General features: G+C 30.6%; 2 protein-coding genes across 2 annotated transcripts; one reads left to right on the top strand and one right to left on the bottom strand.

Annotated features, from left to right (window-relative positions):
* Positions 1–868: 868 nt before the first annotated feature.
* LOC101249887 (paired amphipathic helix protein Sin3-like 1) lies at positions 869–10,500 on the top strand. Its single transcript, XM_069294412.1, has 16 exons — positions 869–942; positions 1,834–1,989; positions 2,109–2,304; positions 5,967–6,043; positions 6,882–6,959; positions 7,137–7,334; positions 7,414–7,585; positions 7,676–7,774; positions 7,861–8,005; positions 8,237–8,373; positions 8,611–8,686; positions 9,045–9,181; positions 9,398–9,473; positions 9,555–9,871; positions 9,998–10,096; positions 10,195–10,500. The coding sequence occupies exons 1-16, from the start codon at positions 869–871 to the stop codon at positions 10,321–10,323; spliced, it is 2,166 nt and encodes a 721-aa protein (XP_069150513.1). The 3' UTR covers positions 10,324–10,500.
* A 5,818-nt stretch (positions 10,501–16,318) lies between these two features.
* LOC101256711 (uncharacterized) lies at positions 16,319–17,377 on the bottom strand. The gene has a single exon (XM_069294411.1). It carries the CDS (start codon positions 17,375–17,377, stop codon positions 16,319–16,321), a length of 1,059 nt encoding a protein of 352 aa, XP_069150512.1.
* Between the last annotated feature and the right edge of the window lie 6,978 nt (positions 17,378–24,355).

Here is a 24,355-nt window from a genome sequence, read left to right as displayed (position 1 = left end):
TAATTTGGACATACTCGGTTACAATATTCATGAGTTTACTTACCAAACTAAACAAGGAAACATGATTTGCATAAATATATAATTATATTGAAATACATATTATTTCTTAAGTGATTAGGACGCGTGCATTTTATAACCGTCACAGGTTGTGGCGGTAACTATAACTACAGTAATAAATCGTTAATTCAGTTATAACATTATCTTGCATGCTTTTTTTACTTTTACATAAACACATATAATTAGGTTAACGTTTAAACTGAGATTAAGATTATTATCAATATAACTCAAAATGTTAAAACAGTATCAATCCAATTGGGGGTGAAAAATAAAATCCGATCCTAAAAAATGAAATATAATAAGTATAATTTCTTGAAAAAAAATTAATAGATAAATTATTATAATTAGTGATAAGGGTAAATTAAGAAGTATACGTGCAATAGTCTGATATTGTAAGTACATTTGTGTAACTGAGGTCGCGTTACATAATATATATAACAACACCAACATTATTTTATCAAATCATTTTTTTTTGCCTCACCTCTTCGCCATTTACCTCTTTGTTTCTCAAAACTTGTCTTATGTGTTGTGTGTTACAATTCTGAGTTGGAGAGGAGGGAAAGAGAACATTGGAAAGGGAAAAAAAGGCCACCAAGAATGAATTGACATAATTTTTTTATCTGATCTAAACCATTGGATTAACTCTTTGTTTTGTGTTGATAGATCTGTTAAGACTTCTCTTTTCTCATCCTCAGAAAATCAGAGGATAATCTCTAAAGTGAGTTGTTTTGAAAATGGAAGCAGATTTTTTTCTTTTTTTTTTGTTTGTTGATGTTAAAAAACTTCTTCTTGCTGTTTTTTTTTTAATAGGATGAAACGATTGAGAGATGATGTGTATGATAGCCCTTCATTTAAGCGGCCATTTGAATCCAATAAAGGAGAAACGTATGTTGTTTGGCTTGTGTCCATTTTGTATCTGATAATTTTTTTGTATGTACTTGTTTGTGATGGACTTTTTTAATTTATTGAATTCTTGGTAACTCTAGGTAAATCAGTGATTTCTAGTTGTTATATCTTTGTGTGTATTGTCTAACTTTGTGATCAAAAAATGTTTAATGAATTAGAATAGGTTTATCATTTTTTTTTTCATCAGTCAAGAATTATCAAGCAGATATGAAAATAAAGATTGGATCTTTACCCATGTTGTTTGGGTGAGTGTTTTTGCTTCTTTTTTTTTTGTTTATCTGTTAGTTCATTTTTAGGGCAAACGCTATAAACACAATATAACCTTTATTTATTTGGTTGTATCAAATCAAGGGATTAGTCAAATTCTGAATGAACTATGAATTTGCTGAATTTTTGGTAATTCTAGGTAAATCAGTAATTTTTAGTTTTTCATCATGTGGTGTGTTGTGTGTGATTATGCTATCAGAAAATATTTGGATGCCATTTTCTGCTTTATCTTGTGTTTTAGGGTAGGTTCTATCATTTTTCTTGCACTACTCGAAATTATCAAGCACAATTGAAGATAAAGATTATCCTTATCCATGTTGCATTTGTTTGGGTGGGTCTAGTTGCTTTTTGTTTATCTGTTAATTCATTTTTAGGGCAAATGCTTTAACTTAGCACCACAACCATTATTTATTTGCTTTATCGTATCAACGATTTTTTCAATTTTGAATGAACTATAAAAATCATTGGTTTGAAGTGGATGAGAGTATAATTTAACCTATTAGAGCATATTAGGAGGAGGCCTGTGACAATAAATTTGTCTGACAAATTTTTGATGTGGTTCTCTATGTAATGTTTTTCTTCATTTCTTTTTCCCGGATGAAGCTACAGTCCATCACAAGTTCCAGGAAGTGGTAAGAGTGGAGTTGGTGGTGGCAGCAGTGCTGGTGGAGCTAGTGATAGTAATTCAAATCTGACAACTGGTGATGCATTGTCTTATTTGAAGGAAGTCAAGGACATGTTTCGATGCCAAAGGGATAAGTATGACATGTTCCTTGATGTTATGAAAGACTTTAAAGCTCAAAGGATTGCTCCTTTAATTTTCCTAGTGCTATTTTCATTCCTATTCGATTTGGTGATTTTTGTGGGACTTATCTCAGTTTTTCTCTTCGCAAAATTGATATTGTTGGTGTCATAGCTAGAGTAAAAGACTTGTTTAAAGGGCATCCTATGTTGATCCTTGGTTTTAACACCTTCTTGCCCAGGGGTTATGAAACAACCCTCAATGATGAAGATGAGACTCCTCCAAAGAAAGTTGAGTTTGAAGAAGCTATTAGCTTTGTGAACAAAATAAAGGTTACATTTCTGTTACCTTCCAGTTTAAACAATAAAGGTCTGCCTTTTTCTTCTTTACAAAAAACTCTAGTCCTACCTTACTAGGTTATCATTTTCTGCAGACCCATTTCCAAAATGATGATCACGTTTACAAATCCTTCCTAGATATTTTGAACATGTATAGGAAGGAGCACAAGGGATTAAGATATGAATTACACTACTTTGACTTTCTAATCATTATTGGTGAAAAAGTAATAAGTGATATTGTACAATAAATGTAACTATCAGGAAAAAAAATTAATTAAATAAGAATAAACAGGTATTTAAGGGTATAATGGTCCTTTCGCGTATTAATTAAAATAAATCAGATTTGTATTAATTTATTTTAAATTCTATTTGACTAATTCTTGAATTAGTCTCCTAATCCTAATAGATCTCTCTCTCACGCTTCTTAACTCTCTCTCTCACGTTCTCCATCTTTCTCACGTTGTTCTGCCAAATATCAACAGATCTTCACGCTTGAAGAACTCACATGAAATTTTAAGAAAAACAAAGCAACAAACAAAATATTAAGGCGAAGAGAAGTTGTTCGTTGAGTGGTGTGGACGTTGAGGTAACTTGGACTGATTTTTGGAGAGAGTTTTGGGTAGCAAATTCTTTGTTTGAACATCAATAAAGGTATGAGTTTCTTCTCTCTTGGCTCCTTTCCCAAGAGGCCCCTTACGATTCAAACTATTCATCTCGAAACTAAGGTTGTTCTCCGTTGCATGCCCCTATCACTAGCTCCCTATGATCTTAGGTTGGGTATTCTTGTTGGTAGAATTGAGGGATGCTTGTTTGTGGTGATGATCTCGTTTCGAGTATGTGTTCATAACTATGTGTTTATATTTTGTGTCTTTTGGGAATATGTATGTAAATACGTATGTATTTGTGCAAGATTGTGATCATGATTTTGAGTTTTTCTTTAGCATGCTAATAGCATAGGGGTTATTCGTGTTTTGTGTGCAATTAGAGGCTCTTAAAATCGTATATTCACATGGTTGAAGGGATATAAATTCTAGTTAAAACAAATGATCAAACCATCCCTCTAAACTTGTCTTAAGAACTTTAACGAATATATAAGAAACAAATGATAAATTAACCTGTAAAAATGATGTAAAAAATTGTGGAGTAATGTCCCAGAACCTATGAATAAGTTGTAGAGGAATTCTGGAAATTTTGAACAAAAAAATAAATAAATAAAAATAGGTGAGGTCTGCAGGGATCGAACCCGAGACCTCACCAAAGTAAGCCTTAATAAAAGAAATGTGCCAGATGGGGCTCGAACCTGGGGCTGGGGGGCCGGCGAAATTCGCCAAGAAAAAAAAAGGGGGGGCTGGGGGGGAATCGAACCCTCGCCCCTGTATTGCGCGGAAAAAAAAAGAGAAGAAAAAGAAGTGGGGTCTGGGGGGATAGAACACGCGACCTGGGGGGAGGAGGAGGAGAAAATTAATTAAGAAGATAAGTGGGATTCGAACCCACGACCTTCAGCTACGCGTGAAGGAAGGGAAAATGGAGAAAAAGGAGACGCGAGGCGTGGGAATCGATCCCACGACCTCAAGGCTGAAGGAGGGGCGAATTTAATTAAGAAAAGAAGTGAGGCTGTGGGGATTCGATCCCACAACCTCACTGTTGCACGCCCCATTTAATTAAATCAATGATAGAGGGGCTGTGGGGGTTCGAACCCACCTCCTCACAGCCTCCTCTTCAGCGAAAAAGAGAGGAAAATAAGGGGGTTGGTTGGGTTCGAACCCACAACCTCCCTAATGAAGCGATTTTAATTTTATTTTTTTTAAAAAAAAGATTTGAACTAGAATTCTAATTAAAATAGAAAATTAATTATTTCATGTAAATATTGAGATTTAATTTAGAATTCTAATTAAAATAGAAAATTAATTCTTTCATGTAAATATGGAGATTTAATTTAGAATTCTAATTAAAATAGAAAATTAATTCTTTCATGTAAATATGGGGATTTAATTTAGAATTCTAATTAAAATAGAAAATTAATTCTTTTATGTAAATATTGAGATTTGATTTAGAATTCTAATTAAAATAAAAAATTAATTATTTTATGAAAATGTTGAGATTTAATTTAGAGTTCTAATGTTATGATATTAGAAAATAAAGTCAATGAAAAATATAAATGCTATCAAAATGATTCAAGAGTTGGGTTTGCGTGCCCAAACCTCCCTATTGATACATAAGTCATACGTGAGTAAAAATATTCAAGAATAATGTCATCTACTTAGATAAAAAATCAAGATCCTGGTATATATACAAGATACATAAGTCTTGTAATACATAATCTTAGGAAAATAAGAATTACTTAACGAACTATAAATGAAGCCCCATGGCTTGTATGTATAGACACATAAGTTTAACATACGTTCAAATATAAGTGAACCTAAGATATACGTAATGAAATGAAGAAATGAACATCCACGTAATAAGAGGTGAGTAACTATGAAAAATAAAGGTGCTAATAATGAAGAATGTGGTGACAATCATGATTTGAGGCTAATGTATATGATGAGAGCAATCTCAAATAAGCCTAAGTAAATGTTACCAATACGTACTCACCAATGAGAGTGTAAGATAATGAAGAGACCAGTCTCGATGAACACTCTAATGAAAATATTGAGTTTAAAACACTTAATACTAATGATGAGATGAGAAATCATCTATTGAGCTATGATGTCCTCATACTAGAAGCCAACTTCCATAATGTATGAGTTGAATGTAATGGAACTTTATACCGAGCACCGATAGGCTAGCTATGAGCGGTGATGCCTTCTTTCGGGAAGGGCGGAGGTTTACGTAACTCTCATGAGATGAGACTGTCAGGCTTGCCGGGTATGGGTCTCCATACATCTCCTAGTCTTTGAACCTATATTGCCACTATAGGGACCTGGCAGGGTTAAATTCCCATATACGCTAGCATGTTATTGAATCGCTTTGGCCGGTGATTTCACCTCTTTTCGGTGTGGGGGAGACACTGGATTTCATGATGCTCACATGATCTATGTCGGTTAAAGTTAAAGTTCCCAATGAATGAATATAAATCATATAAATAAAGGAATGACACCGAAGGTGTTAGGATAGGATAATCAAGAGGTGAGCTAGATTCAGGTAATGACATTAGGTTATTCCTGATCATTGCACAGCAAACCCGATGAAAGTCTTAAACTACACCCTAGGTATAGCTGGTGTTCACACTGGCCTATGAATGAACTGAAACGAGGTACGTATGAATGAATGAAGAAAACTCTGTGTTTGCTAAAAAAGGCTCCCTAGTTGAGGTCCCATATGTTGAGCCCTCATTTTGGAAGTCTTAAGGTTAAGTCTATGATAATAAGGTCTCATGGTATATGAATGAATAATATGAAAGAAACTATGCGTTATATGTTATGTGCTATATGAAGATGTTATGTGTTGTGTGTCATACGATAATTATAATGATGCATGTCACTCTCATGGCATAACTTTCCAAATCTCAATTTAGCAAGTCCACTGACTTGACTTCCAAACATCATGTTGTTAGGAAAGATCTATTCTTCCTCATGCATGTCCCTGGTGTGTGCTTGCATATACCCATACTTAGTACAAGTGTGTACTAATTCCATACAAACATCTACTTTTAGGTGCAGACACAGGTGGACGGTAGAGCTACAGGTTTGTTGTTGCAACTATCCGGACGTCAGCATTCATCCGGAGTTCGGTAGGTCCTCATGCGTTCGAGGATGCTACTTTTTACATTCTAGCGTAGTTTTAGAGTTGAGCTAGTGGAGCATGTTTCGCTGGGGCTTCTTTCCTGTTTTGGTTCAGACGTTGTATTGGTGTTATTTTGGCCGATATACAATTAATACTTAACGAATTATTTCTTTCAGTTGCTTATCTCTTAATTGTTAGATGGTTGATGATGAACGATTACGAAATATAAAGAATGTTTGGCAAGTATGATTAAAGAATCAAAAATTTCAAATTTTTCGCTAAAATTAATCTATGTAAAGTAAGAATGACGTAAGTTGGCTTGTTTGCGACCTCTGAGAGGTCAACGACGCCGGTCTCGTCTAGAGTCTAGATTCTGATTGTGACAATAATAATACTAAAACTACAAATGAGTTGCATATTTACGGAAAAATAAGGAGAAGAAATACATGATATTTTAAGAAAAATAATTAATAATTCATAAAATATGGATTCACTGCTTTTACTTTAATCATTTTCAATTCAACAAATTGAATCCGGTCAATAAATAGTCATAACTTTAGTGAATGACTAAAAATATTAGAGAAAGACTAAACTGCCCTTAAAGTTTGACCAACATCATACGTTACAAGAATTAGTACTATATATATGTGTAGTCTCATTACTACATACACAACATTTTTTTCTCCAAGTAGAGAAGGTATAGAGAAAAATACTAGGGTTCAGCCGTTTCTAATTTTTTCCCCCTTTGTCTGAGTAATTTTTATGATTGAATTGATTTTTTTATTAATTCTTAATAAAATTTATATTTACTAGCACAACTTCTTGTTGATGTACAATTTTTGCAGCATGGCCCGATTGAGAGGAGAAGTATCTGGTGGTAAAGAGAGGTTTAGGCGGCGAATCAATTATTCTCGTAGAGAGCCGTAAGCTCTATTCACTTTCTCAATTATTTTGATTTATTGAATTCTCGTGAAGAAATTAGTGTGTTAATTTAGGTTAAAAATCAAAAAAAAATGGGCTGATTTTTCATTATATACATGATATCATTTTTGGTAGTAGTGACTACTTATGGTATATGAATTTTTTGTTGTGTGAAGTAGGCGTCGTTCATCACAAGTAGTTGAAAATGGTTTGGGCAGCCGCATTGCTGGTAGAGGGCTAACTTTTCTTAGCCCTTGTAACCCAAATCTTAGAACAGAGGATGCTTTGTCTTATTTGAAGGAAGTTAAGGACACGTTTCAAGGCAAAGTGAAGTATGAAATGTTCCTTGATATTATGAAACATTTTAAGGCTCAAAGGTATGTTACTACTATTTGCCTTAGTGTCATCATTCTCATATTTGTTGTTTTATCAGTGAATAATTCCATTTTTTTACAGAATTGATACTGTTACTGTCATAGAAAGAGTGAAAGATTTGTTCAAAGAGTACCCTAGGTTGATCATTGGATTCAACACTTTCTTGCCCGAGGGATATACGATAACTCCCAATCAAGAAGATAAGCCTCGAGTTGAATTTGGAGATGCTGTCAACTTTGTGAATAAAATAAGGGTTACACTTCCAGTTTAAATAATATAGGTCTGTTTTTTTCTTCTTTAAAATACTTTAGTCCTAATTTATTTAATTTATCATATTCTGCAGACACGATTCCAAAATGATGATCAAGTCTACAGATACTTTCTAGACATCTTGAACGTGTATAAGAAAGAGCATAAGGGAATCGATGAGGTGTACCGAGAGGTAATAGTTTCTTTTTAAAATTGGTATACAATAGATGATGTTTATGTTTTAATTTTTTGTTACTTTTTGTCATATCGTATGTTTAGGTTGCCATACTTTTCAATGGCCATCCAGATTTGTTAGATGAGTTTACTAGGTTCTTGCCAGATACCAACTACAAAGAGGATCTAAGCAAGCAGCAGCATACTGGTAAAATGAATTCTTTTGGAGAGTTTGAAGATGCCCTGAAATGTGAGTTCATGGTTAGCTGAATATTTGTATTTGATGTGCTGCATTAGAATCTTCCACTATTAGCTATATACTTTGTAATGACACTGATCTATTAGTAAATATATATTAATTTATTATTCAGTTTATCTCACTTATTTTTTTGGTAAAGTTCTTGGTGTATGCATTTGATTTTAGCAGAGTTGCTGAGTTTTGTTAGTATGCTTTTTAATTTGATTTTGTTGATCTTGTCAGCTTCGTGTAGCAAAGGGTTCATTTTCCGTGAAAGGGTAAAGGAAAGACTACAAAGTCCAGCTGATTATCTGAACTTCTTAACATGTCTCCGTCATTACGGCACAGAAACGATCACAAGGAACGAGTTACAAAGTTTGGTACGTCTATCATACTATTAATCCCCTTTTGTTCCAAAGTGACATTTATCATTGTTTGTAATATTTGCTATTTGGGGTTTGGTTGGGCTCTCTTATGAGTTTTGGCTAAGAAAAGGGAGGAACAGGGGTACTAAATCCTATTTTATAGGATTTTGTGGTTCTAATGTCTTTTAAATGATATACAAGTCGATCTTGTTGTTAAAGCATCATTAATTTGAAGCAAGCTATCAATTTCAGGTTGCTGAAATACTTGGAAAATATCCTGATCTTATGGAGGGTTTTAATGAATTTCTGGATCTTTATGATCGAGTTGGTAAGTTAAAATTTCATGATTATAAAACTTTTGTGCCATTAAGATTGGTTACTGCTTGACAATTGGAATACTTACCGATGTATTGAGCTAGAGAAAGTCTTGAACAATTTTTCATTAGGATTTTGTTACAAGTACTTTACATTACTATACAAGACAACAATTGAAATTTCGTAAAAAAAAATCTCCAACAAGACATATCAGAATTCGTCATGATTAATATTTTATTAGTATGTTGCTAAACATTCAGTCTGTTTGACTCCATTTTTGCTTAAGTTCTTGATGTATGCATCTGTTTTTAGCATAGAGTTGTTGAGTTTGGTTATTGTGCTTTTTAATAGTATTTGTTTGATCTTGGCAGATACATATACAAATGGGTTCACTTTCTGTGAAGAGGTAAAGGAAAGACTAGGAAGTCCAGCTGATTATCAGACATTCTTGAAATGTCTTCATGATTACAGCAGAATATTAATTACAAGGGAGCAGTTACAATCTTTGGTACGTGTATCATGCATCTAATCTTATCTTTATTGCTCCTATGTGACAGTAATCTTTGCTTATAAATTCTACTATCTATGGTTTGGTTGATGTTCATGCAAATTATAGGCTAGACCTAATGTTTCTACAGGATTTTGTGGTACTAATATCTTTTAAATGATGTACAAGTCGATATGTTTGTTGTTTAAGCATCATAGATTTAACCACTCATTTCAGGTTGCTAGAGTACTTGGGAAACATCGTTCTCTTATGGAGCATTTCAATGTATTTATAGATTGTTATGAACGAGCTGGTAAGTCTTTAACGAATTCTGTCACACACATAATGCTTATATATATGTGAGATTGTAATTTGAATGGTTATTGCTTTGCAGTTGGATTTCTTGTAGGTGTAATGACTAAGTGGAATGATTCCAAGTTAGTAAAGAAAGAAGAGAAGAAGTGTAAAATTGAGGCTCCTTCAACTTATCAAGTAAAACAAGAAACTGAAGCTCCTTCAACTTATCAAGTAAAACAAGAAACTGAAGTTCCTTCAACTTATCAAGTAAAACAAGAAACTGAGGCTCCTTCGACTTATCAAGTAAAGCAAGAAACTGAGGCTCCTTCAACTTATCAAATAAAACAAGAAAATGAGGCTCGTCCACAGGGAATTAAGTTTGAAGAAGCTGTTAGTTTTGTGGAGAAAGTAAAGGTTATTCTCTAAGCTTTCTTTTCTTCTAAATTCATAAAGAATCTGACAAGATATTTTGTTAGACAGACAGATAGATGGATAAAATATGAGTGTTGACTTACTTGTTGGGGTCATCGCTTTGTGCAGGAACGTTTTCGACAGGACAACCATGTGTATGAATCATTTTTGAACATTTTGAGGATGTACAACAGGGAGCACGAGAACAAATATGATATCTACCATAAGGTGATAAAACATCTTTCAATTTGGATACACAATTTATATTAGGTGATCTTCATGTTTTAATTTATGAATATTGATTATTATTTTACATTCATGTGTAGATTGCTATACTTTTCAAGGATCATTCAGATTTACTTGATGAGTTCGCTAAATTCTTGCCAGATTCTTCAGCTGATTTCATGCTTAAGGAACGTATTGATCAGTTAATCATCCTCTTTAGTTCCTTATAATAGTGTGATATGTATTACTAATGCTTGTGAAGGAGTTAAACTTGGAAAGATTGATGGGTTTCTTGGAAATTTTTGTTCTGTTTCGAATGCTAGAGATTCAGTTTTATTGGCAATGTAAAATGTTGGTGCTATATGGGGTTTATTTTTCCAAATAATATCATCATCCTTTCTAGCAAATTAAGAATTTTTTTTTGAATATGTGCTTCTATATCTGCAACCTATCGGATAAAACTTGTTGAAAACACAGGCATATCCTTATTATATTCGGGGTTGTTTGGTATGAATTAAAATATTTTTCGAAAAATGTTTTCTCAAATTTGGTTGGATTAAATAATTTTGGAAAAAATTTTCTAAATCAATTTATTTTTCTTAAATTTAAGAAAAATGTTTTCAACTTTAAAATTTCATTTTTCACCCATATCCTCGACCATCCACCCACCCCTACCAGCCCCCAACCCCACCCCACTCCCCAAAAAGTTTTAAGTTTGTTTTTAAAAAATAATTTAAACTTAAAATTTTTTATTTTTTTTCACCCACACCCTTGATCCCCCTCCCCCCTCCCACCCCTATCCACCCCAAAAAATTTAAGTTTGTTTTTAAAAATTATTTTCTACTATAGTAAAAAAATAAAAGATATTTCTCAAAAATATTTTTCTCTCAAAAATCAAACACTAAATCTCTATCAGAAAATATTTTATATTCACCAACCAAACATGAGAAAATAAGTCAAAAATCTACTTGTTTTTCGGGAGACATTTTCTAGGAAAACATTTTTCTTCCTACCAAATATACCCTAAATTGTACTGTCACTTAATTTGTTGTTTGGTTGATATGTTCATGATAACTCATCCCGTAATTAATAATTAGTACCGGATAAGTTATTCCTCCCTTTGGGTGGTATAGTAATATCGGAATAACTTATCTCAAGATAAAATAAGTAAATGACAAAAATTAATTTCTTAAACAAAATTGCTACTATAGCAACACATTACCATTAAAATTTTTGATTTTTTTATAAAAAGGCTGCCATAGCGATTTTAAAAAAAATAGTTATACAAAATCGTTGTCATGGCAATGACTTTTTTTTTGGTTTCTTAAGCAGCCTTTTTGATTTATTTATTTTAATTAAAACATTGCTATAGCAACGATTTTAAAGAAAAGAAGAAATTATTATTTTGGAGAAAACAGTTGCTAGGGCGGTGAATTTTTTTCGTTTAACAGAAAGACGTCAAAAAATCACTCCATCCGAAGTAATTTAGCCCTTTTGGTTAAAACTTTTTTAATATACCATTTTTGCTTTTCAAAATAAAATACCTGCCCTTTTAATTTCGAATTCCTTTTTTTAACAGCATTATCAAACAAACTCTTAATTATATGTGAACTGTCTTGTATAATTTATTTTTCCTTTGTTTTATGTTTTGTGCATATGTTTATATTTTCACCAGTATTGTGACAAAATTAGGACATAATTTATCCAAGTTAGGAACAACTCTGTCATTTTTTTTAACTCAATCTATTTCGACACAAATCATTTCACCTCATAAAAATTGGATATGAAATCTTGTCAAAATTATTTTCTGAAATATTTTATTTGTAAAAGGAATAAATAAAATAATTCAAATTTAATGAAATTGAGCAAATTGAATTGAGTTAATATCTTATATGGTCACTTAACTTTGAATTGTTACTTAGAAAGTCGCTCAATTTTAAGTTGTTAACTTAGAAAGTCACCCAATTATTTATATTTCACTTATAAAGTCACTCAATCAATTTAAATAATTTTTTCATTAAATTTTATCTTACACTATTTTTAAAGAAATAATAAGATATCTATTTTAATTATTTAATTATCCGCTCTGTTGTAAAGAAAGCTCAGAATATAAGATGAAAAAGACAAGAAGTATAAGATTGAGGAGATAATTTTCTTATTCAAGTATATCATACAATGGTGAATGATATCTCTATTTATAGTATTGAGATATCATAGTCAAAGGTCACCTTGAAATTTTACATAGTTATCATCAAGGTTCATATCACCTTGATATCTTATCACATTGGAAACACTAATCATGAATCCAATTAATTGTTGGATAATTCTAATGGATCATCCACATATACAATGGATTTACAACACTCCCCCTTGGATATACATAGATTATGTGCCTCATTAAAACCTTACTAGGAAAAACCCAGTGGGAAAAAGCCTAGTGAAGGAAAAAGAGTACACATATCTCATAATACGCTTTGAATGTTGCCTCGTTAAAAACCTTACCAGGAAAACCCAACTTGGGACAAAACCATAGTTAAGGAAAAGAGTACAACGCGTATTTCGCTCCCCCTGATGAAAAATTTACTTGATATCTCGGAGACGGCGCATTCCAATCTTGTATCTCAATTTCTCAAACGTTGATGTTGGCAATGCCTTAGTGAATAAATCAGCAAGATTATCACTTGAACGAATTTGTTGAACTTCTATCTCACCATTTTGTTGAAAATCATGCGTGAAAAAGAACTTTGGTGAGATATGCTTTGTCCGGTCTCCTTTGATGTATCCTCCTTTCAATTGAGCTATACATGCAGCATTATCTTCGTACATTGTGGTTGGTATATTCTTTTTCAAAGAAAAACCACACATTTTCTGAATATGATGGGTCATTGATCTCAACCAGACGCACTCTCGACTTGCTTCATGGATGGCTATTATTTCTGCATGATTTGAAGAAGTGGCTACCAATGTTTGCTTCATTGATCGCCAAGATATTGCCGTGTCTCCACATGTAAACAAATAGCTTGTTTGTGATCGAGCTTTATGCGGATCTGATAAATACCCTGCATCTGCGTAACCAATCAGTTCTGATTTGGATTCATTGGAATAGAATAAACCCATGTCCATGGTCCCTCTAAGATATCGAAGTATGTGTTTAACACCATTCCAATGTTTTTTTGTTGGGGAGGAACTGAATCTTGCCAGTAGACTTACTGCAAAACAGATATCTGGTCGAGTATTGTTAGCAAGGTACATTAGTGCCCCGATCGTACTAAGATAAGGAGTTTCATCACCAAGAAGCTCTTCATCATTCTCTTGAGGTCGAAATGGATCTGTATTGATGTCAAGAGATCTTACCACCATTGGAGTACTCAATGGATGTGAGTTATCCATGTAAAAACGCTTTAGTATCTTTTCTGTGTACGTTGATTGATGAACAAGTATTCCATTTGACAAATTCTCAATCTGTAGGCCAAGACAAAATTTTGTCTTGCCGAGATCTTTCATTTCAAATTCTTTTTTTAGACACTCAACAGCTTCTAAAAGCTCTTTATGAGTGCCAATGATGTTCAAATCATCAACATACACAGCTATTATTACAAATTCAGACCCCGACCGTTTAATGAAAATGCAGGGACAAATCGGGTCATTTTTGTACCCTTTCTTTAACAAATATTCACTCAGATGATTGTACCACATCCTTCCTGATTGTTTCAATCCATACAGAGATTTCTAAAGTTTTATTGAACAAGTTTCTCTTGAATCTTTGTATGCTTCAGGCACTTTGAATGCTTCAGGAATTTTCATGAAAATGTTGTGGTCCAATGAGCCATATAGATAGGTTGTGACAACGTCCATTAGACGCATTTCAAGTTTTTCATGAACAGCCAGATTTATGAGATATCTGAAGGTGATTGCATCTACCACTGGAGAATATGTCTCCATATAATCAATGCCAGGTCTTTGAGAAAAACCTTGAGCAACGAGTCGGGCCTTATATCTCATGACTTCACCTTTCTCATTTCTTTTTCGTACAAAAACCCATTTGTACCCCACTGGCTTGATACCTTCAGGTGTTCGGATTATCGGTCCAAAAACTTCACGTTTTTCTAGTGAAGCCAATTCAGCTTGAATTGCATCCTTCCATTTTGGTCAATCATTTCTCTGTTTACATTCGTGAACGGATTTTGGCTCAAAATCTTCATTTTGTTGCATTATTTCAATAGCAACATTATAGGCAAATATGTTGTCAATCACAATATTATTTCGGTTCCACAACTTTCTCGTCGAGACATAATTCATTGAAATTTCATTATTTTCAGAAGTTCGAACCTCCTCATCATCATGTGTTATGACTTGGGTCTTATCTTGAGAAATTTCTTTCAACCCATGATCATCTTGATCATTTATTCCTTTTCTCTTTCGAGGATTTTTATCCTTGGAACCAATTGGTCTACCACGCTTCAAATGTGGTCTAGACTCATTTGCCTTAACAATTTGTCCCGTCGGGATATCAACTCGAACTGGAGCATTAACAGCTGGAATATGCGATTTAGTAATCCTTGGAAGATTAGTAAATGCATCTGGTAGCTGATTTGCAATATTCTGCAAATAAATTATTCTTTGAACTTCTTGCTCACATTGGTTTGTTCGAGGATCCAGATGAGATAGAGATGATGAATTTCAATCTATCTCTTTTCCCAATGACTTATGTTCTCCCCCTAATGTTGGGTATACTGATTCATCAAAATGACAATTAGCAAATCTTGCCTTAAATAAATCTCCAGTCATAGGCTCCAAATATTTTATGATTGAAGGAGATTCATACCCAACATATATCCCCAACCTTCTTTGGGGTCCCATCTTTGTGTGTTGTGGTAGAGCAATTGGGACATACACCGCACATCCAAAAACTCTAAGATGGGAAATGTTTGGTTCTTGACCAAAAGTCAATTGTAATGGGGAGAATTCATGATAATTGGTCGGCCTTATGCGCACAAGTGTTGCTGCATGCCAAATAGCATGCCCCCACATAGACACAGATAACTTTGTTCTCATTAGTAATGGTCTAGCTATTAATTGCAGACGTTTAATCAATGATTCTACTAGACCGTTTTGAGTGTGAACATGAGCAACTGGATGTTCAACTGTTATACCAGTACACATACAATAATCATTAAATGCTTGAGATGTAAACTCACCAGCATTATCTAGACGGATTGTCTTTATTGTATAGTCTGGAAATTGTGCTTTCAATCTTATTATTTGAGCCAACAATCTCGCAAAAGCAATGTTGCGAGTTGATAATAAACACACATGTGACCATCTTGTAGAAGCATCTATCAAGACCATATAATATTTAAAGGGTCCACATGCAGGTTGAATTGGTCCACATATATCACCCTGTATACGTTCCAGAAACGCAGGGGATTCAATTCCAACCTTAACTGTTGATGGTTTAATGATCAACTTTCCTTGAGAACAAGCAGCACAAGAGAATTCCTTTGATTGAAGAATATTTGGGCTCTTTAAGGTGTGCCCACGTGAATTCTCAATGATTTTGCGCATCATATTAAATCCGGGATGGCCCAACCGGTCATGCCAAATGATAAAATCATTAAAATTAGTAAACTTTTTGTTTACTACGGCATGTGATTCAACTGTACTTATACTTGTATAGAACAACCCAGAAGAAAATGCAGGTAATTTTTCATGCACAATTTTCTTCTCTACATTAATTGTAGTAATGTAAAGGTATTCAACCTTTCCTTCATTAGCCGTCTCAACATGATAGCCATTTTGGCGAATAACTTTGAAACTTAATAAGTTTCTTTGAGACTTACTACAATATAATGCATTATCAATGCTTAATATTGTCCCTCCGAGTAGTAATAAGGTCGCTCTTCCAGAGCCCTCAATTAATTTTGTACTACCTGATATTGTGTTGACATATGCCATTTTCATAACCAAATTAGAAAAATATTTCTTTTCTTTTAATATTGTATGCGTTGTAGCACTATCAAGAAGGCATACATCTCCATTACTCATCTTGAATCCAACTGACAACTAGGGATTTCTATTAATTTTCATTAAAATAAAATACATCAAAAGAAGGAAAGAAACAAAATTAACAACGGAAATTTAAATACTTCAACATAAATAACATGATAATTAAAAATACATAAGTAAAATATTAACAAACTTCATTCCCCAGCTAAAAGATCAAAATCAGTTTCGATCTCCAAAGAAGTCATCAACTTCCATATGAGTAATGTCACCAAGGCCATCAAAAACATCATCCTTTAAAGCCAAATTTGCTTCAATATCCTTATCATATTTTTGAGATGTTCCCGGCTTATCATCATCTTTAAGAGTCATATGTGACTCAGCTCGAGCATTGGAAGAGGAAGCACCACTTTTATTTCCTTTCTTTTTAAAGGAATTTTGATAGAGCCTTACAAAATGTTCATGTGTGCGACATTCATTCTTCCAATGGCCTTTCATGCCACAACGACGACAATTACTTTTTGAGGGGTTATTTTGAGAACTCATGTTGTTCTCCCTTTTATTATGACCACCACCTTGACGATTAGTGTATCGTCTTTTATCTTTGCCACGTCCCCGTGCATTATTATAGCCCCGATGATCATCTCTTTTTACTTCAGATTGATCACGTGCTTCCACCACATTTGCCTCCGGTAATGGAGCAGCTCCAGTGGGACGAGCTTCATGATTTTTCATTAAAAGAGCATTATGTTGCTCAGCCACCAAAAGACATGAGATTAGTTCAGAATATTTCTGAAAACCCTTTTCACGATATTGCTGCTGCAATATCACATTCGAGGCATGAAAAGTAGTAAGTGTCTTTTCCAACATGTCCTCATCTTTTATAGTCTCCCCACATAATTTCAACTGGGAGGTTATCCTGAATACAACAGAGTTGTATTCAATTACGGTCTTAAAATCTTGAAACCGTAAATGCATCCACTCATAACGAGCTCTTGGCAACACTGTTGCCTTTAGGTGGTCATATCTCCCCTTTAAATCAGTCCACAATTCAAGTGGATCTTTCACCGTCAGATATTCAATCTTCAGGCCCTCATCAAGATGATGACGAAGGAAAATCATAGCCTTCGCCTTATCTTGACTCGATGCTTCATTTCCCTGAGTAATAGTGGCATCAAGACCTTTAGCAGCCAAGTGAATCTCAGCATCGAGTACCCATGAAAGATAATTCTTTCCAGAATTATCTAATGCCACAAACTCAAGTTTGGATAAATTCGACATAATGAAAATTATGAGAGAATATGTGAATTAAATAAAAATATTTATATAGTACCTTTGCAAGTAGCAATCTCGTGCTGATAACTTGTTGTAAAGAAAGCTCAGAATATAAGATGAAAAAGACAAGAAGTATAAGATAGAGGAGATAATTTTCTTATTCAAGTATATCATACAATGGTGAATGATATCTCTATTTATAGTATTGAGATATCATAGTCAAAGGTCACCTTGAAATTTTACATAGTTATCATCAAGGTTCATATCACCTTGATATCTTATCACATTGGAAACACTAATCATGAATCCAATTAATTGTTGGATAATTCTAATGGATCATCCACATATACAATGGATTTACAACACGCTCCAATTATTTAATTGCAATTTTTCTAAAAAAAACGTAGAGTGATAACTGCAACCCTCCCCTCCCCCCCTCCCGCCCCCCCCCCCCCAAAAAAAAAATCTCGATTCTAGTAATTGTGAAACTAGAAATAAATTTTTAAAAGATTATCAATAAAGAAAAGATGGAATTAATAAGAAGTAATTAAAAGAAAGGGGGTATTAACGATCTTCTACTATTTTTTTAATAAAAAGTTAGTAAAAAACAATAATTAAAATAAGCATCTTATTTATTTTTTAAAAATAATTTTTTATATAAAATTTAATGAAAAAAAAGTTATTTAAATTGACTAAGTCACTTTCTAAGTGAAATATAAATAGTTGGACGAGTTTCTAAGTGAAACACCAATAGTAAAGTGACTTTTGAGTTAAAAAATAAAGTTGAGTGACTTTTGAAATAAACAATCCAAAATTAAGTGACTTTCTAAGTAAGCTATTCAAAGTTGAGTGACTATCTGAGGTATTATCTCAAATTAAATTATGACCATCATTCTAGTCCTATCAAGTTAAAAGAATATCTTGTTGATGGTAACAATAATAATACATTTTGACCCAATTGTATTCCCCACAACCCATAACTTAACACATCTGCTCGCCAAGTAATGTTGAGTAAAGTTAGATTTTAGATCATTTTGTCACTTGAAGTGAATTGCATTGTTCAATTGGATTTGGCAAATATCATTTAAATAGATCTATGTGTCATTTAATTTTTATTCTGAAATTTAATATTTTCAAAAAATTATATATTTTCCAAAATTAAATAATTGAGGATATATTAAATTTAAAAAATTATTCTTTTTTGATTTGTCAAACTAAATTAGTAAAAAAAATAATAAATTATTAGGGATGGAGGGAATATATATATTCTAATTCCTCTTCTTAAAAATTGAAGTAAAATTTCAAAATATTCTTAGAACTTTGTCGTATACCACTTAAATATATTTTCATTTGGAGATAGATTCATTGACCACAAATCAAGGAATTGGGCTCATCATGAACTTAATTTTGAGCCCATAGAAGAGACGAAAAGGAAAAGGTAGAGAAAAATGAGTGTGGATGATTTTTTATATTTCTAGACAATTGATTTAACTTCTTTTTCTGATGATCGATATACTGAAACATTTCTTTTCAAATTTTCTTGTTATTTTTGCAGCATGAGGCGATTGGATGGTAATGTACGTGGTTCATTCCGTTGAGAATCGTAAGCTCTTTACTTTCTATTTATTTCTCTGGTATTTGTTTTTTCTATGTTCTTGACTTATATTTGTTGAATCAAAAAAAAATGTATATACGTCTCTTACATATAATTATAATCATATATACATGGATATAAATTATTTATATAATATAGACACATTATATATATTAGTTGGAAACTATTAGTTGCTCGGTATGTTCTGTTAAATTTATTAGTATAAATTATCGCATATGCATGCTATTTTACTTTTATGTAAACTCGTATAAATATATCAAATCAAAATAAAACAAACATTTTATCAACCACATTGGGGAAATTTGATTGATAAAGGAGGTTGCGAAATAAAAAATTAAAATTTGGGTTCATTCATGAACTTCAAAAATGTCTACACCTGTCACTAATTTTTTTGCCCATCTCGAAACTTCACTATTTTTGTGGAATCTTAAGAAGAAGAAAAAGCAATAAAAATTACAAACGAGGTTACTTTTATTGTCCAATTACTCTATTTTGATCTAGTGAATAATTTTTAATTCAATAAATTAATACAAAAATATGAGAAATAGCTAAGATAATAGATAAATAAGACTTTATAGCTATAATTTTGATAATTTTGCTTTACAATAGTAATTTTATTTGCTATGAAGAATGCAATTTGTATTTCATTTGTCTGTTTGAATATTTCAATAGTGAACACAAATAAAGTATGTTGTATAAAATTAAATCAAGTTAACATATAAGAGAAAAATTAAAATACCCGTGTTTGACCTAAATTGTCAACAACCCGGCAGAACTACGAAGAAGGAATGAGGCTTACGATTTATCAGCAATAAATATATATAGAGACAGAAACACCTTACTAGGTATTATAATCTTCTTTCTTAAATTATTTTTTTCAAAAGTAACGCAACACAAACAAATGTGCTTGGATTATTAATAAACATATATTTGATTTATGTAATGAAATTGTCATAGTAAATTTATTACATAAGTAAAATTTTCATCTCAAACTAATATCAATTTAAAAAATGATATAGATATTACTCAAAAAGCACCACTTACGCAATAAATTACTTATCTCTTACTTAGAGCATGTGTTGGCTCTGTTGTTAAAAATAATTTATTTTTATAGTCACTTTTTAAACGGCTTTTTAGAAAAGTGTTTTCGAAAAAAAATTAATTTTGACTATTCATTTGAAAAATGTTGTTCATAAGTAGTTTGCGTTCAACTGATCTTTCTAAAATTAAAATGTGCTTATGAGAGTCAAGTATGAAAAATGCTAGTTATTGATGTACTTTTAATATTAAAGTTATTTATAGATAGTAACTATTAAATATTTATTATATAAAAAATTAATTAAACTTTATATTTTTAAAATTAAAATGTACATATTTAAAATTTTGAATCAATATTTTACCCTTTTAATCTTTAATTGTTATTTTCTTATCTTTTTTCTAACCTTGCAAAAATATTACTCCTATTATTATCGTTTTTTTTCTAATTCTTTATAATTCTGTAAAATTATATGTAAAGTATAAAATAGTAATATATAAACGTAAAATAAAATATAAATTTATCATCTAAAATTAAAAAATAAATTTATCTGATGAAATGTTATAAAACTAATGAGATACGTTAATAATTCATAAAAGATATATTGATAAATATGTGTATATAAAAGGATATTTTAATCTTGAGAAAAACATATTTTTTTTGTTTCTGCTTTTTGTTCTTTAATAAGAATAAAAATTCCTCCCAACAAAAATATAAAATTGTTTCTCTTATATTTAAAAGCACGTTATGAATTTGTCAAACACATAATTTTTCACTAAAAGTGTTTTTCTCAAAAATAAGTTTTCCAATAGAAAAGTCAAACAAACTCTTAATGTATCCGTGAAATCAATTTATACACGCCACGTTGCATAAAATTCCAATAATTAATAATTATTTGGTTTGTATTTGGATAAATTTTTCAGTGCAAAATAAAAAAAATAAATTATCATCACGTATTTTGATCGTATTCGATTACGATATTTACAAGTTTGGTTACCAAACTAATTAAGTAAACATGATTTGCACAAAAATGAGTTAAATATATAATTATCTTGAAATATATAAAAAAAATTAATAATTAGAATGCGAGCATTTTAAAACCGTCACAAATTATAACGATAAAAGTTACTATAACTACAATAATAAATCATTAGTGCCGTTATAACATTATCGTGGCATACTTTTTTTTGGCTTTAAGATAAATGCATATTATTAGATTAAACTCTAAATTTAGAAGAATATTATAAGTATAAAAACAAATCTTAAAACCTATCAATCAAATTGGGGGTAATATATTGGAAATATGACCCGGGCAAAAACAAATGAAAAATTGGGCTCATTCATAAACTTGAAAATGTACACACTTGTCACTGTATTTGAGCCCATTTCAAGTCTTTTTCCTTTTTTGCCCCTCAACCAAATGTTTTGGAGGATATATATGTGCAATGGTCTGGTATTACTTATTAATTTATTAAATTAAGATAAAAAATAATTATTTTTTTTCTCATTTTATCCTTACAATTAATACTCTTAATAAAATATTATGTAAAAAAGTTAATTTAACTAGAAAATAATGAACCGTTGTTAAATATTTTGAATTTCATGAAAACTAGTAGTACTTACTCAATGTAAAAATAATTATAGTAAAATTTCTCTAAATTAATATTATATTTTTGAAATTATAAAATACTATTATTTTGCAGAGGTATTAATTAATCAATATTAAGTTAATGAATATTTTAAAATTTAATGAATATACATTGTTTTTTCCCCTTAAAAATGATATAGACATGCTTGCCTATGAGATGAAAAGATGAAATTTATGAGCAAAAAATATTGGGATGTTAAAAAGGAAAAAGATTGGAAGAAAGACAATGAATAGAGTATTGAAGTGAATATAAATAAATGTCTTTTTTTGACAAAGATTTTGATTTAAAAGAAAAAATATATTGAACGGTGTAATTTTTTGAAATCATCAAGTGATTTATGACTTTTCTTAGTGAATTTACTTTAGAAGATATTTTGGGTGAAAAAAATGAATTTACAACAATATCTTTGTCAGCACCCTCTAATTACGAAAATAATCTCAAAAGTAGAGTCATGTCAAATTTGTGCCTTAATAATCGTGCCAAATATATTTATTATTTTACTATATAACTCTTTGAATATAATAAATACAATGATTTGGAAAAAGTAATAGATAAATAATCATAATTAGTGATAAGTGTAATCTATATATATATATAAATCTGAATCAAGAATTGCTGATGTGGCATGCCTCTAAGGGCTGGATTTATTTATTTATTTATTGGAGATTTTTGGTGTAAAGTATTTTTCCATTTTAAAATATAAAATATTATTTAATATTTTTGTAAATATTAAAGCATAGTATTTAATCATTCTCACATTAAACCATACATAAAAACTTCAGTTATCAAATTCTTACCTTAAAAACATTTTTCTTAATTGTAAAATTTAAGAAAATTTATTCCTTACACTTAATTAGAGAATTTGAAAAGTTTTTAACATTAACTTTTGAATACTATATAAACCATACCATTAGATTGCTACATGTTGGACATGAGATTGTTTGTAAAAGATGAAAGTCAGACGAATATGATGGTGTCGAGATAGCCATGGATTTATGCGCTGCTGATCGAAGAAGACGACTGAATATGGAGTTTGAAAACCTCTGAAGCTTTTGTCATTCTTTTGCATTTGTTTATTTACTTTTCTTTTTTTAACCTAGCTAGTGCTATAATTTATTTTCCTTTTTGATTATTGAGAATCGATTCCACTTTTGGAATTGATAGATGTACTATTTTTTAATTTTTATTGATTAATAAACCTTGATAGTACATTTGTATTTTTTTTTAAAAAAAGAAAATGTTTCATGTAATATAATTAAAATTTAAGTTTAATTTGCAGTCATTTATTTTGTTACATATTTTAATTTTTTTATTTTCTCTAATCTATGAAATCTAAAAAAAATATCAAATTTCTCATCACTATAACAATTTATTAATTTTCATTTTTCTTTATTATTACTAAAATTTGTTATTTTTATTTAAATTCTTTTTTCTACCTTCTATTTTTATAATTTTCTAAAAAGAAATGTATTTAACTCTGATTCTTATTTCCATAATTTAACATTGTACCTTCTATTTCTATTATTTTTTTGTAAATATATATGTTTTATTTATGTCTCCTTTTATTACCATGAATATGTTCTGCCCATTTTTTTTCAATTAATTTCATTTAATTTGTTGTAAAATGTTGAAAAAATTAAAATATCTTATTTTTTTTATCATTAATAAAATACTCTTAGTTAATTTTTCTAAAAATTTTCTTTCATTTATTAAAAAATAAAATACTTCTTAAATTCTGATAAATCTCTATCACACTCATTTTTAAAGATTTTTTTTTGTAATTTTTCAGAAATTTATTTATAACTTAATCTTTTTTAATTTTTAAACTTCCATCTTTTTTTGAGTAGCAGGAGTTTAGTTTTTTTTTTTGTGAAAATAAATACATACACACACACACACATATATATATAAGGTAATAAGCGAAATATAAGGAAGAGAAATATTTAAGAAATATATTTTTATATGTAAGCAAAACTGTAGCTTTTGAATTTCTTATTTTTGGAAAAGTATAACTGATTATTAATTAATAATTGATTTTTTGTTTTTTGATTTTCTTTTTTTCCCCCTTCATTTACAACTCAATTCTTTAATTATCATACTCTCTCCGTCTAAAATTGTTTGTCATGATTTCTATTTTAAGAGTCAAACTATAAGAACTTTGACTAACATTTTAAGATGTATTTTTTCATCATATTAATATGCAAAAAAATGTAATTTATAGTACTTTTCATGTAGTTTTAGAATATCTAATTTTTCTGTTTAACATATCAATTTAATGTAATCTAATTTACCTTTGAAAATTAGTAAAATTTACTTTCGATAAGCGCAATATGACAAATAATTCCGGATAGAGAGAGTATTAAATAAAATGTTAAGAAACTAAAAAGCCATTTCTTTAATATAAGTTTTAATGATATTTATTTTCATTACATTAGCAACTTTTTATTTTTCTAATTTCTAAAGTAATTAATAATCATATTGATATTAGATATTTAGTCTATAAATAAAGATAGTCAAAATTTTATAGAAATCATCACTTTAATTTTTTTGTTGTTATGTTTTTGAGAGATATTGTTAGATTATGCAGAAATCATCGCATTGATTTATTTATTTTTTTGTTGTTTTTATATTCTTTATGTTTATTATTTGCATATTTTAGCTTGACTCAAAAAAATAAGATGCAA

This window comes from Solanum lycopersicum, chromosome 2 (genome assembly GCF_036512215.1).
Source record: "Solanum lycopersicum chromosome 2, SLM_r2.1".
Taxonomy (NCBI): Eukaryota; Viridiplantae; Streptophyta; class Magnoliopsida; order Solanales; family Solanaceae; genus Solanum; species Solanum lycopersicum.
The sequence above is the reverse complement of the archived record's forward strand: the minus strand, read 5'-3'. Positions and strand labels throughout refer to the sequence as shown.